The 14,768-nt window shown below is 24.0% G+C and overlaps 1 protein-coding gene across 1 annotated transcript; it reads right to left on the minus strand.

The window, feature by feature from the left end:
- Window positions 1-852: 852 nt before the first annotated feature.
- LOC145843240 (uncharacterized) lies at window positions 853-12,367 on the minus strand. Its single transcript, XM_082950703.1, has 3 exons — window positions 12,303-12,367; window positions 2,147-2,331; window positions 853-936 (listed from the first exon to the last, which is right to left on the minus strand). The coding sequence occupies exons 1-3, from the start codon at window positions 12,337-12,339 to the stop codon at window positions 853-855; spliced, it is 306 nt and encodes a 101-aa protein (XP_082806829.1). The 5' UTR covers window positions 12,340-12,367.
- Between the last annotated feature and the right edge of the window lie 2,401 nt (window positions 12,368-14,768).

Here is a 14,768-nt window from a genome sequence, read left to right on the forward strand (position 1 = left end):
GTATATTTTTATTGTATTTCAAAACAACTTTTAATTTAATATTAAATAACATAGCCTTTAATTTAATTTAAATACTTGTTAAAAAAATTTCTTATTCAAAAGTATAATTACCTGCAGTTATGTATTTTTGCATATCTAGGCGTACATGAATGTTTTTTATGGCAATTGTTTTTTTCTTCTTCACACTGTTAAAATAAAAAAATTATTATTACTTTTAAAAACAAGATAAGCCAAAAATTAAAATATTAATTAAACAACTAATAAACTTGTTTGTACGTTAAACTAAAACTTTACAGTAGCTACTAGACATTAGTTATAGTTTATAAAGTTTTCAACCAATAAAATTTATCTTTCGTAAATTTTGAAAGCTACTAAATAAATTTGTCAAGATTACATTAAACCGCAAAAAAAATGTTAACTTAAAGGTTACGCCAATCACGCTTATCAGACAGGTTTTTAAAGTTTTGTCAAGTTACGCAGTATCTCACAAATCAAACATCAACAACAGACTTGACGAAACTTTTAAAGCTGTTAAAAATGTTTTCAAAGTATTTAGAATTCGGTAAAAAACCAAATTACTTAAAATCATTTGAAAATTTAAAACTGTCACAAATACCCTTAAAAAAGTAATCTATTGTATTAAGAATAATTGTTATAAAGTTTTTTTTTTTAATTAAAAAGGAAAATATATTTAACAGTTTTTAACGTGCATTTTATTTAATTTAGCTTTTGAACATATAAAACAATTTAAAAAATTACAGCTTAGTAATTACAGCTTTGTTTATGATTTTAAAAAGCTTAAAGTCTAACTAAAAATGTTGTTGAATAAAAAAGGTATATAAATAAGTTGACTCACTGAAAAGATTCACAGGCTTCGTGGTGTGAAATATCGATGGTGATTAGTTTTGGAATGCCTGATTTGGAACTCTTTTTTATCTGTATAAAGTATAAATTTAGTAAGCACTATTGAAACATTACGTAGCAATTAGTTTTTGTTGATTATAAATTATAAAAAGTATGATAAACATTTTATAATTACAAAACAGTATTTTAAGCACTCTGTGTGGTGTACGACTCGATAACCGAAATGGTTCTTTGTACACTAGGTCCTTAGATTGACGTACTAATAATGTTATTTACATAAAACGTTAGAAGCTGTATAAATACCAATTTAATGACTTCCTCGTCTAAAATTTATTTTTCCGAAACAAAATAGAAACGAAGAAGCTTTTTTTCAAACATTAAATTTTTATAAGTATTACTTACCATAAGAAAATTTTTATTTTTAATATTTAATATTCATCTAAAAATATTTCGAAAAAATAATACTGTACTTCAATAGTAGTAGTAAGATACCAAAAGTAGAAACAACATTTGTTATTTAAACAAATTTGTAAATTTAACAACTACAGTATAAAACTCGAAACAAATAAATAACGTAAAATTTAGACAAACATAGTAGTTCACATTTATTTTTGTTGATAGTTTTTAAAGACATTAATAAACCTAAGAAAAACTAAGGAAATCTATGAGTTAGTTTGAAATGAAATTGAGGACAAAATATTGAACTTATTTTGTTAGCTCAAAAGCTTATTTTGTGTAAAACACAAGTGTCATTTTATTAAGAAATGTCAAAAGAATATGTTTTTTTGATTCGTTAATAAAAATGAAAAAAAATTAAGAACATATTGGATAGGTGCAAGTAAACTTTTGACAAGTATAAAAAGGTTGCAGAATTGATATTTTAAGGAAAGTTTTAAGTTTAAAGCATAAAATTAGTTAACAATGGAATACTCTTTGAAAATATAATTACAACAGAAACTGTCGACTGAAAATATTTTACAATTTCAAAATACACCTGAATACTTAAAAGAAACAGAATAATAGAACTGAACAGAACTTGTTAAAAGAATTCTAAATTGAAGTGTAATCAACTAACAAAAAGTATGTAGACTTTTGTATTAAAAAAAGGCACATTATTTGTGTTTATTAATTTGCAATTAAACATTTTAAAATAAAGTATTAACAAAATACTGTCAGGGCGCCTAGGTGATTTAAGTACTTTTTGAAAAAAAATAGTATTAAATTTAAGAAACAAACATTTAAAGTCGTGTCTTAAAAATAGCAAAAAAAAAATCAAACTAACAACAAGTGATTGCGTGTAGGTGCTTGTCGCGTTGCATTGTGACGTAACACCAACGCATTTTCTCTGCACTAATTTCCACGGTTTGTAGCTCACATGATGTGGTTCATTGGACACGATGAGGTTCTTGGTTGGAACCAGAACGTCCCTGACCTGGCATCTGACGCTGTGCTCCGTCTCAGAAAATTCTGTATTGTTTTTTTTTTGTTATTAAAAGTTTTTCGTATATTTTCTTATAAAAATACCAGTGAAAAATATTCTAAAATATTTAAACATTGTGACGTTGTACTCAGTTTCCATTTAAAAGTACACATACCAAGCCTACAACAAAGATTTTAACAAAGTGAACTGATTCTTCCAAGTCTTACAAAAACATAGATAAGTATACTTACTCTATTTATGTTTTATGTGTTTGTTTAAGTTGAAAGTTTACAAAAAAAAAAACAGCTTTTTTTGGCGATAAAATTTTTCTGAACATTTTACAACCTAAAGTACGTGCGAATTTTGAAAGCATACAAATGCACTCATAAAACTCTATTAAAAAATGTGTGGTCAATCAACATACCCTCTAAGTACACCATTTACTACATATTACATCTGTTAACAGTATTTTAATTAACATCTGTACTTTGTTATTACTAATTAGTGCTTAACGTGTTAATATAATGTTTTAGAAGTAAAATTATGGCGTTTAAAAGTTTATGATAATTAATAAACATCTAATTTTGAGGGTTTCAACTAAGTTATAAACTATAGCAGCTTATTAAAGGTTCATAATAATTTTTTAAGCTCGCAAACTTATACTTGAAAATATAACATTTAATTCGTTTAACTTATAAGTTTTTACATTTTAATATAAAGTTTAATTCAATTTACGTTTTTGCACAATAAGTAATAAAAAACACATCAAACTAATAAAACAAATAAAGCTAATGAACCTTAGCAAACTAGCTTTAATGTGCCATAACATCTAAAAAAAATAGCTTTTTTAAATAATTTACACCACTTACAACTGAGTAATGTAATTGAGTAATTATATCATAAGAACTCATGAAAACTATACTGATTTTAAAATACAAATTTAAAAAGTCAATATAAGTTACATTTATTTATAGTTTAATTAAGATACACTAATATATAATTTTATTAGAAAAAAAGGAACACAATTAAGTTTACAATAAGTGTTAACATTAAAACACATTTAAATTGATAACAATTTTAGTTAAATCATTGTTGTATGCAAAAATTCATCTAGTATAGAAAAAAGAAGCATTAGATTAAAAAAAGTTTAAATATTTTTTACACACTAACTAGTTACATGTTAAAAGACCGCTTAGAAAGTTTAGTTAAATCAAAAAATAACCAAATGGCTGTTTAAATTTCAAATTAAAAGCTTTTAAAACCAGATAAGGGCTTACAACAAACAAATGTGAGAACCTCAATAATCATTGAAAACTTAGAAGTTTCAAACAAAATATTTGATTTGTTTGCGCAGCCAAACTTTTATAAGACGCGTGTCAAAAGTGTCATGTTTGTGAAGATAAATAAGTTTATAATGTTTTTTGGAGATAAAACGATTTTAATGTTTATTGAAGATAAAAAATTTAGATATTTGAATGTGACATAATCACGGTTTTAATTTCAAACTTTGCGATTTATCAGTGTTAATATATAAACAAAATATTGAGAATTAAATCTTTTCGAAACAGTAGTTTGAAAATATTAAATCATCTATTGCTGATATATTTTCTAAAAAATCGATATATTAACTGATTACTATAGTAAATTTTGTTTCAGTAGTATTGGACATTGCTAAAATTTTTTAAATTAGTTTTAAGAAATAGCTTTACTAGGAATTTCGAAACAGCTTCATAAACATTATAGCATGAATTTAATTACTGATATCTCATTTAATAACAAGCCAGTTAATGAAAAAACCGATAAATGCAACATCAATTATTTTCAGTAGCATTGCAAGTGGTTGAGAAAAATATAAAAACGAATTGCCGCAATTTATCTGCAACACTTGATGTCAAATTGATTGCAGTTGTTTTGAAATTTTGATAAAGTTTATGCAAGGTAACTCCGATTTTATAATTAAAAATTCATAAGTTAGACGAAAACGGATGGCTTTAAAGTATAAGTCAGCAAACAATTAATTTAGAAACAACTAATTAATTTGAAAAAACCCATTAAACTTTATTTGACTTTTAAATCTTGATTTGTCTTTCAAGTTTTTAATTGTAATTTAAACACTTTTTTAAGTCATGTGGATCATTTATCGGTTATAAAAAAACATAGTAAAAAAGTTAAGAACTCCAAAAGTATCTAATTCAGAACTACACTATATAGCTAGTTCAAGATTTCAGTTTTTTTTTGTAATTTTGAATTTAAAAGTATAGTTTAGTAAAGCAGCTGTAGTTAATTAAATTTAGGTAATTTATGACGAAATAGATAGAAAAGAAACTTATTTCTACTGAAAAATCTATAAAAAGAGCAATAAAATAAATTAAAATGACAGTTTATTAGTTTAATGAGTTTATTTATGTTTCAAGTAATGAAATGCTCCAATTAACATTACACATAACTAACTTGTATTGCTCAATATGTCAAAAAAACCACTATACAGTAATTTCTTTTTCTTTGCTTATTTTTTTTACTTGATTTACTTTTATCATGTTCGAATTTTAACATTTTGTTTAAACATAACCCTTAGTACGAGTTTATAAAGTTTAAATAAAAGCAATAAAGAAGTTAAAAAATATTTTATCAAACAAGAAAATATTATAAGATATTGCGTAAATATGACGTAAGCATTTACAAATCACATGAAGAACTTTGACATTCAAAATTTTTTACAACTTATTTTATTTATTCAGCAAAAAGTTGAAAAAAAAAAGATTTTACCATATGGAAATAAATTCTTTAATTGTATAAGTTGTGTTTATTTTATAAAAACCATTAACACAAAAATGTTTTGTTACTTCATTAATCATATTTAAACTTAAAGACTTAAAGAGACATAACTAACAAATTGGTCGGAAATTGTTTTTAAATGAAGCATCTGTAAAAGGTGGTTTTTTAACACGGTCAAACTACTTTTTGTTCAAAACTTGTTTATGAAGATTAATTAAAAATTAAAAAGTTAAAGATTAATGAGCCGTAATAAATTTATTTCCAAAACAATCTTATCTATTTTCCATTAAAAAAATTAACTTTATGTTGTTGGGTGGTCTAACTTATCAATTTTTTTTCAAATAAAGTAAAATCGATTTCAAAGAAACACAAACAAGTTGTGTCTTACGTTTCAAATGTTTTAATTAAATCTAATGGAATTAAGAAAACATTAGAAAATAAACTTTATGAACATTGATTAAGTTGGTTTTGTTTTTGAGGTAACTTGAACATAAACCATGTAATTCATAGAATAAAGTTATTCAAGTTTCGTCATTTGATGAAAACTGTTAAACACACGACTGTTTACTCTTTGATCATACACAAAGTTAGTACATATAAAGGTTTTAATGCATTTTTGTCATAAAATTCTGTAAAAGAATGCGGTTTATATCTGCAGCAAGTAAATTATTGATGTTTTCATTAAAACATTCTGATCTAGCTAGTTTATCAACTTTTGACGGCAAAAGAACTTTTGACAACGAACCAAGAATAATTTGTGTTTTTATAAAAGATGAGTAAGTTAATTTATCACAAAAAATAAGCGAACAACTGTTACAAAATTAATTAAGTCTGTTTAAATAAATAGTTGAAAATTGCTTTTGGTAGAAAAAACAAGGTTAGTTTTTGATTCAATTCAAGCTCTTACATAACTGTCAAAGTTACAAAGTTTTGTTTATTCAATTTTTAATTTTGAAACAAAATTCTTGTTTTTTGTTACTACTTAAGAATCAGTTTTTAAACTGTTTTAAATAAAAACAAAATACTCTAAAAAGTTACAAATTAAGTGTCCTAACAGATAAAATTAGCAGGACCATTCTATGACAACAAAATAAATTTAAGATAAGAGTTAGTTTAAGTATGATTATACCATCTAGAAACTCAAGTTTCACTCTAAGAAACCAAAAACTTACTAAGTGATGAAGGTTTTATGTTTTGGTTTTGCAGCTTAATATCAATAAGGTTAATTACTAATTGAAGTATTATGATGTAAAGCGTTAAGATGTCAATTTTTTAAGTTAAAAAACTTAAACCTTATATCTGAAAATATTCAAATAAAACTAAAGCAAAAAATGTTTTACTAGGTTTGTAGTTGCTTCTATTTACTTAGTTTAAACATTAAACCATTGAAAATACAAGTTCTATAATCTACTTTAAATTGTAAATTCATATGTTTTTTGTTTGTTTTATGTTTGATAACTTCACAAAATAAGGTAGAATAAAAATGAGAACAGTGCAGTCTTTAAACAAATTAAAAAGTAAAATTTAATAAATATCAGTTTTAATGCTTGTCATTAGTATGCTTGGTTGTAAAAAATTGAATTTTTTGAATAATTTGATTAAAACAAAAGCATATGTGATATATCACATTTGTTGCGTCACAGAGCTTTAAGCATGCTATGAGAAGAGTTTAGCAAAAGTTGAAAAGTTCAATAAGCACACTTGCTTTAGCCAAATATTTTTCTGAAAAAAATATTTGTCATATATGCTACCAACGTTTTTGCATTACTTAAAAAGTTTAGCAGTATAAACTTGAACGAACTAGAACTATAAATAAATAATAATTAAAAAAAAACTTTTATTTTCATGTATAGAATGTATAGAGGTGGTGTTTCACAGACAAATTGAATTCGTGAGTCAATAATTTTTTATTTAAAACTCTAGTAAAATTGAACTGATACATTTCAATTTATTATAAAGACATCAATCTACACTTTGTTAAAATAAACTTATTTAAGCGTTATAAATTGTACGTGATTATTAGCTTTTTATTCATACATTTAATTTTGATTTGTTAGATAATTTATCTTTTGCTTTAGTTATCACTATTTCCACATAAAAATAAACATCAAAACTTTAACTAGTAGATAAAAAGTGTTTATTTTTTATATTTTTGGCCAATGACTTTAACAAAGGCTGCCGACATTAAATTTCAATTAACTATAAAAAGTTGATTAACACGTACAGAAAAATTTTGATTCAGATCCTTTTGCTTTTATGTATTTATGAGTCAACGTAAGGTTTAAAAGCTATCAATATGTAATTTTTTTACTATGAACAAAAGCTTCGTTGGCAAAAGTATAAGTAATTCCGATTTAAGCATTAAAAAATTCCGAAAAAAAAGCACAACATAAACGTAGCTTTCAGAAATATAATAACTCTGGTTTATTTCATTAATATTATAGAAACTAATTTGTGTTTTCAAAAACATTAGAGATAAAAAAAGTTGAAATAAAAGACTCTTTATTAATATTTTAATTAAAATTTTCACTGAAGCTTGTTGTAAATAAAAATTAGTTCAACAATAAAAAATTCAAACAACACCACCTTAATAATAAAAATTATTAAAAATAAAAACGATTCCTCACTTATTATCTTAACCTGTCAAAAATATTATTGGCAAACTTTATTAAAAGATCCATTTTGAAAAATCCACAGTAATTTTCTCGCATATTGACTGAAATCTCACACTAATGATTTGATATATGAAATCATTAAATTTTCTGTATAAAATTCCAAAAAATAACCATAATTAATATAAAAATATAAAAATATATCAAAACTTAACTTTTTACATCTCATAAAAAAGCTATTTTATTAATTTTATGATAAAAACAGTCAATTTTCTAATAAAAAGTTCAATCAACGCGTCAAAATCTGTTTCCTGCCTTCATAAGAAGGTTGTGTAGTCTGAGTAAATTGGGGTCAAAACCCTTAAACACTTCAGTTAACCGACTCTCAAGATTTAAACTATCCGTGTCGAAAGTCAATATTAGAGAGGTAATTTGTCAAATAAAATCGAATTTTGTTTGAAGTTACTTGATTTTTTCAAAATGCAAGGATTTTTTTGAACTAATATTACGTATTTTCAATTACGTATTTTGTTACCAAAACTTGCGGTAATTTGTTATTAGTGTTTATATGAAGCAGATTCTTTGAAATTGGTTTAATTATTTAATTGTGCTTATATTATTTGTTAAATAATGTACATAACTTGTTTATTTACTCTTAAGGTAACTAAATAAACTTATTTATACGTTTGCTGAAACAAAAAAAAAATTACACGTTTTACTTATTAAGTAATTAATTGAAATGCTCTTTAAATAATTAAATTATTGTAAATTTTAGTAATTTTAACGAAATCGTAACGTTAAAACCGCTAAACTTCTAATTTATATATTAACACTGCTTTGATTTAGAATTAAATTTCATAATGTAACTTTACACAGCTTAAACATTCAAGTTAGTTCAATTATTCAAATGCTATAAAATATATAAAGGACTTGAGTTTCATAATTGGTATTGACACAGCTCTTCAAACGAACTAAAACACCTAAATATCTTGAAAGAACAGAAAAAGTCCTTGAAGTCAAGTTTAATTGTGTATTGTAAACTTCAATAAATTTTGAAAAGTTGATTCAGAAATTTTTTAAGCTCAAACAACTAAGAAAAATAAAAAAAGAGCCTTACACTTCTCAAGTGTGTTGACACAGCTTTTTTGTATTAACTAATACCTCTCGTATTTCTTTTATTAAGCAATAACTGTTTTTATGAAAATATTTTGAACTTTAAATGCGAGTTTGCACAGCTTTAAAATCAAATTAAAAGTCGTAAAAATTTCAAAACTTTATTAAAATGTCGTTAAAATCAAAATACACATCAAACTTGGCTCGCTGAAAAGAATTTTACGTGTTTTTTTATATTTTCATAACTTTATTGCTCGTAAAAACGTAAAAAATATTTTTATTGCGAACTTTGTGAATAATTATTAACTGGAGTTTTTGAACGATTTTAACTGAAAACTAGTGATAAAAATATGTTTTAGTTTTGAAAAGGATGAATAAAGTGTTTGAATACTTTTATAAAACTAAAATAAATAATTTTTCTATGATATAATTTTTCAACCTACTCAAACAGAAATATTGTTTAAACTTATATACCATTTGTTTATCTTTAATTTAGAAATTCATTTTGCTGCGGTCATAAAACTATCGCATGCATTTTATTAAGTTATTACAAAGTTCTTTGTCTCACTTTAAAGAGTCAAATAACACAATAACTATGTGCCGAATATTCCAAATTGAGACTACAGTTTGCACTCTTTTCTGCTATTAATATTTTAATTAATGAATTTTTTATTAATTACATGTTTAAGTTTAATGACGACCAACTGATGACAATATTTCAAAACAATATCTCATTAACTTTAAGTATGATTTGTTTACGAAATTTATTTGTGCATGTTTGTAATAACAATTTAAATCTAACAAAATTTTGAATGAATCTTTATAAATTTTTTTAAACTAAAAGATAGTAGTTTAATTTTGTAATTTTACTTAACTTCTGAACTACATTATTAATGTAGCCTCGAGCCAAGGATTACCAAAATTAGATAATTTCGAACAGTTGAATTTTTCTAATGTTTTAGTTTGAAATCTTAGGCTCAAGTAACTTTTAGTAAGTAAATTATTGTTTTTATGAAAACTAACTAGTATTAATTCGGTCCAAAGTTGTATAGAATTAAGAGTACTTTATAGAAATTCTCTTACAATTTTATACTTGAGAACCTTGGTAATTAATAAATTGATTCAAAGTTTTAAAACACCATATCAATTAGCATCCAGCCGGATCCAAGTCTTTTTAAATTTGTTCTATTCAGATACGAAACCTTGTCTAAAATGAGTATTTAGCCGGATCCGGATAACGTTTTTGTATAAAGATGTGGAACTAAAAAAGGATACAACTGAATCCGGTAGATCACTTACTCGAAATGCTCCGGCCCACTGAGAACTAATTTTTTTGGATCCGGCCCGTCAACTATTTACGTTGCCCACCACTAATCTACACCAATCTATGTCATTTGTATACAAACAAAAAAATATTTATGAATATACAAAAAAAAAATTACTGATCCACTAAAAATACTTTAGTTATTTACTTTTAATATTTTATACAAAATATAAATACAAAATGCAATTAAAATAACAATGTCTTTGTAACCAAAATTTTGAGCATAAAATTTACCTAAATTCAATTAAAATCTGATTAAACCCAAAAAATTATAATAACAAAATAAAAAATATTTTAGCGTTATAGACAGAAATTAAATATAAACTACCGATCAATAAATTAAAGTCTTTGTCGCAAAAATATTTTTGATAAAACTTACTTTAAACCTGTTATAACTAGTTAAATACTGGTTCAACTCATGAAATATTAATATTCTATTAACAAAATAAACATAAAAGTATCTATAGTATCTACAATATAGTAATATTTATACACTGAAGTCTATGTTAAATTTATTTTTCAGTAACTTACCTAAACTATTTGTTATTAATTAAACGCTTATTTAACTCAGTAAAATATTAAAAAACACAAATTTTTTGACCGACACACTGAAAATTGTTGAGTTATTTTTCTCTCACGCCTATTATATTCGAAACACAAACAAATCGAAAAGGCAAAACAAATAAGAAATTCCTCAACAGTAGCTCACACAACACACATTTGTTGTTTTAACTGAGGTTGCAGTATTGTTTGTGGGACTTTGAAAAATTTGAAAGTTTTAATAAAAGGTAAATAAAAAATGATAGAAATAGTAATACGGTAGTTTATGTACAAACTTTTTTTTAAACTTTTAAATTTGGCGTTAAAAACATACCTGATTTACATACTTATTTACATACTTATACTATTATATGTTTTGTTATTGTAAAATTTTTCAGCTATTCAAACAGTTTTAAAAATGCTTTTTTCAAAAGAGTTTTAGTATTATAAGTGAGGTAGCAAGTTTTAGATTTCTAAGAAAGATCAAGAACTAAGTAAAAGCTAATGTAGATAGTTATGTGAAAAACTTGTTAAATAGTTATAACTTTTATACGAATGTTATAAAACATATCTTTTTTACATTCTTTTTTCTTCAGAATTGTTTTATTAAGATTTTCAATTTTTGTTATTGTTTTTGAATCAAATGATTAAAAATAAATTAACACCGGATCACACCAAAAACTATTTTGTTTTAATAAATGTTGTAGTTTTTATAAATGTTAGCATTTTAAAAAACATAATGAAATGAAAACTAAAGTTTAAGCGACATTAGCTCACGCAATTAATAAAACGACAGTTTATATAAAAACTATTTTAGATTTATTTCTCAAATAATCTAATTTCATAACTTACTACATAAATAACCAAAGTGTGTACACACGATGGGAGATTTATAGTTTTTAACTTAAAAGTAAATTAAGATAACATAAAAAAAAATTTTTGATAGTTTAAGCCCAAACGCAAAAAATATAAAACATATCTGATTGAACTTATTTCAGCTATTTAAAACTGAAACTTTTTGCGAAAGTTTTTGTTGCTAAATTTTATGAAGTACAAAAAATGTTGTTTTAAGAAAAGTTAAAGCGTTGTTAGTAGGGCAGAGCCTTTTTACACAAGTTCTAAAAATTTTAACAGTTATAACATAAAATCGGAAAATAAACTTAAATTACAATAATGTTTTAAGCTATGAATTAAGTGCGTGTAAATTATATAACAAATTTAGTATTTTTAATTCTTAATCTTTCAAAATTTTAATGTCTATTTTTGCTTGCTAAACATAACACATTTTTTCGTGAAATAGAAAAGTATATATTGTACCTTTGCGTAAATTGTTCAAGTTCTCAAAAATGAACAGTATAAAGCACATAAATACCTTATACAGAATTAATGCTATCAAAACAAGTATTGAAAAGTATTTGCTGGATTTTTTTAACCTAAACATAAGTTGTAGCTTAGTTATATAGTTCAAAACTTAACGATTTCTTTACTTCGTACAAAAATAAAAAAGTCCTTTATAATTTACTTTATATCAATATTAAGTAACTTATATCTTTATTTTAAAATCCCCTAACTTAAAATTAAAACAAAAAAAAAAAACTATTTAAAAAAAAAAGAGCTATATACAAATTAAAACAAACACCAACATTTAACTAACTTGTGTAGTTTTTCAGTCTTATTGTTTCTGTCTTCATTATGATGCTGATGAGTAGAAATAAATAAAACTTGAAATTCATCACTAAATTGTTTCTTCAAAACTTTATAAATATGACAAAGTGTACAGATAAGTTATTCTACTAGTTAAGTAAGCTAATTTAGTTTAGAAAAAAAAACCAACATAAAGAAGTTTTCGATAGTTAAAAATGTAAGTAGTTTTAAAGTAATATTTACGCAATTTTGTTTTAGTATAACACTTTGCCTATATAAAACAAAATTAAAACGTAAGCACCTAAACTGATAAACAAAGAAACTTTCAACTTGTGTTTCTAAATTGTATTAGCACTTCGAATGCGACTAAAACTTTATTTGCAAAATATTTGCTTTTTTTGCTTTTTGGTTAAGCTCTCTCATTTTTATTTCTTTAGCTTTTTTCGCCGGTAACTTGCTATAATAAATAAATTTTACAGATTATGTATTTTTCTTCTTGTAACAAAACTGCAAGTAACTAAAGTTTTTCAAAACTTTCTCACTTATTAAGTTTGAGAACACTGGTGTGTTTATATTACTCAAACTAAAAAATTTACCAGAAAAAAAAAGTTAGGAGCAAATATTTAATAAAGCATCATTTAAACTATTTCAAACCTTATAAGTATAAAATTGTATCTTTTTATAGAATTTTGCTCTTTAGTAAAATTTACGAAAAAAGTAGATGGTACAAAAACAAAGGTGTAAAGACTAACCTAAGTTTTTTACATACTTAATATTAAATCAACTGTTTTAACAACTTTTATTAAACTAAATCAGATTGTTTATTTTTACTATTCTGTTGTTAAAAAATTGTTTAGGTTAGTTTTACCTTTACATCAGAAACAAAGGAGGTATAAAGGTATAAAACTTTACAACGTTTATAACTCAAAATAGCATACAAGTATATTTAGAAAGTTCATTTAAAAAGCTGCAAAAAAAAAGAATTTATAATATTAAGAAAATAATAATTAAAAAAAAATATAAAAAGTAAAGTTTTTGCCGTGAAAACATTGTTGTATGTAATTTTTGTAAACTAAACTGATTTCTAAAACTATATAAAACTTGGGTGTTTTCAAAATACCTTCAAACAAACCAAATTTTTTTCGTAGTAAAGATAGAAATAATAGTATAAAAGCACTCAATACTTTTAGACAAGTATTTACGCTCATTAATTGTGCAATTGTTTGTTTTTTAAAGCTACAAACTACATTAAACTTACTTACTATCAATATGTCAATCGCTTTTTGATGAGTTTTATTATAATCAATTAGTTTATCTTTGAATATTTTCATTCGCAATTGAAAAACTTGATAATTAGTATATAGTTTATAAACTAGCACTTGATTAGGTTTTTGATCATGAGAATCATATATTTTTTTATTTAATTATAAATCTCTATGTAAAAAAAATACAAAAAACAGACTAATTGTTGCACTTCATTATTTTTAATACGATTTTTATTGAATTTACCTTTGCTGACAGAATTAAAACAAACTTTAATTTATATATTCAAAACGGGTAGCTGTCAAATTTGCACGATCGTAAAAAATTGCACGAGGGGACAAAATTACACAAATATGTAATTGCACGAAGATACTTTTCATGAGGGAATAGAATTACACGGTGATATTTTTGCACGAGTTAGTTTTTTTTGTTAATTATTATTTTTTTTTTTTAATTATTTTTTTACTGTCACTGTTACCCCTAACCCTCGGTTGGTTAGTTATTTATGTTTTTAGTAAAAAAATATTATTATTTCTTTTTTTAATTATTTTTATTTTATATAATTTATTTAATATCACTGTTACTCTTAACCCTTACCCTCGGTAGCTTTTGTTTTTTAATAGTTTTTTTTTTAATTTTTTTTTGATTGTTTCTATCACTGTTACCCCTAACCCTTACCCCCGGTCAGTACTTTTGTTTTTTATTAAATTATCTTTTTTTCTGTTTTTTTTTATTCCCGTGCAAAAATGTAATTTGTGCAAGTTTAGCTTCGTGCAATTTAGTAGCGTCGTGCAATTTTGTCTCCGTGCGATTTATACCCGTTCCCATTTAAAACAGATTTTTATTGTTAAAAAAAAAATGTTTAGCGACATTTTTTATTTTTTGAGTTTTTTCAAAGTTGTCTGCTTTTCTTAACAATTTGTCTAGAAGTTACATATAAATTTTTCTGTGAATAAATACAGCATACATATAAGTATTTGTATAAACTAGAAACTTTATTATATATCAAAAGATTTTTGCGATTTATAAGTTCGAAAAATGTACTAATTTGATATAAATATTGCTTAGAAAAGCTTCGAAGCTTTCTTTTTTAAACTTTTTTTGTAGAACTTTAAATTATTTTATTCATAATTTTTTTTAGTTTGTATACAAAAGTTCCGGCAAGAGTTTTAAAATTGTTAAATTAAATATTATTTTCTATTGTATTCAATTT

The sequence above is a fragment of the Thalia democratica genome, chromosome 8 (genome assembly GCF_965202585.1).
Source record: "Thalia democratica chromosome 8, ktThaDemo2.hap1.1, whole genome shotgun sequence".
Taxonomy (NCBI): domain Eukaryota; kingdom Metazoa; phylum Chordata; class Thaliacea; order Salpida; family Salpidae; genus Thalia; species Thalia democratica.

Excerpts from the sequence above, each read along its gene's own strand:
- LOC145843240 (XM_082950703.1), bottom strand. The coding sequence starts at position 12,339 with ATGAAGACAGAAACAATAAGACTGAAAAACTACACAA. Across the intron at positions 2,332-12,302 it reads AAGACTGAAAAACTACACAA|AATTTTCTGAGACGGAGCAC; the intron begins GTTAGTTAAATG and ends AAAACAATACAG. Across the intron at positions 937-2,146 it reads CCTACACGCAATCACTTGTT|ATAAAAAAGAGTTCCAAATC; the intron begins GTTAGTTTGATT and ends TACTTTATACAG.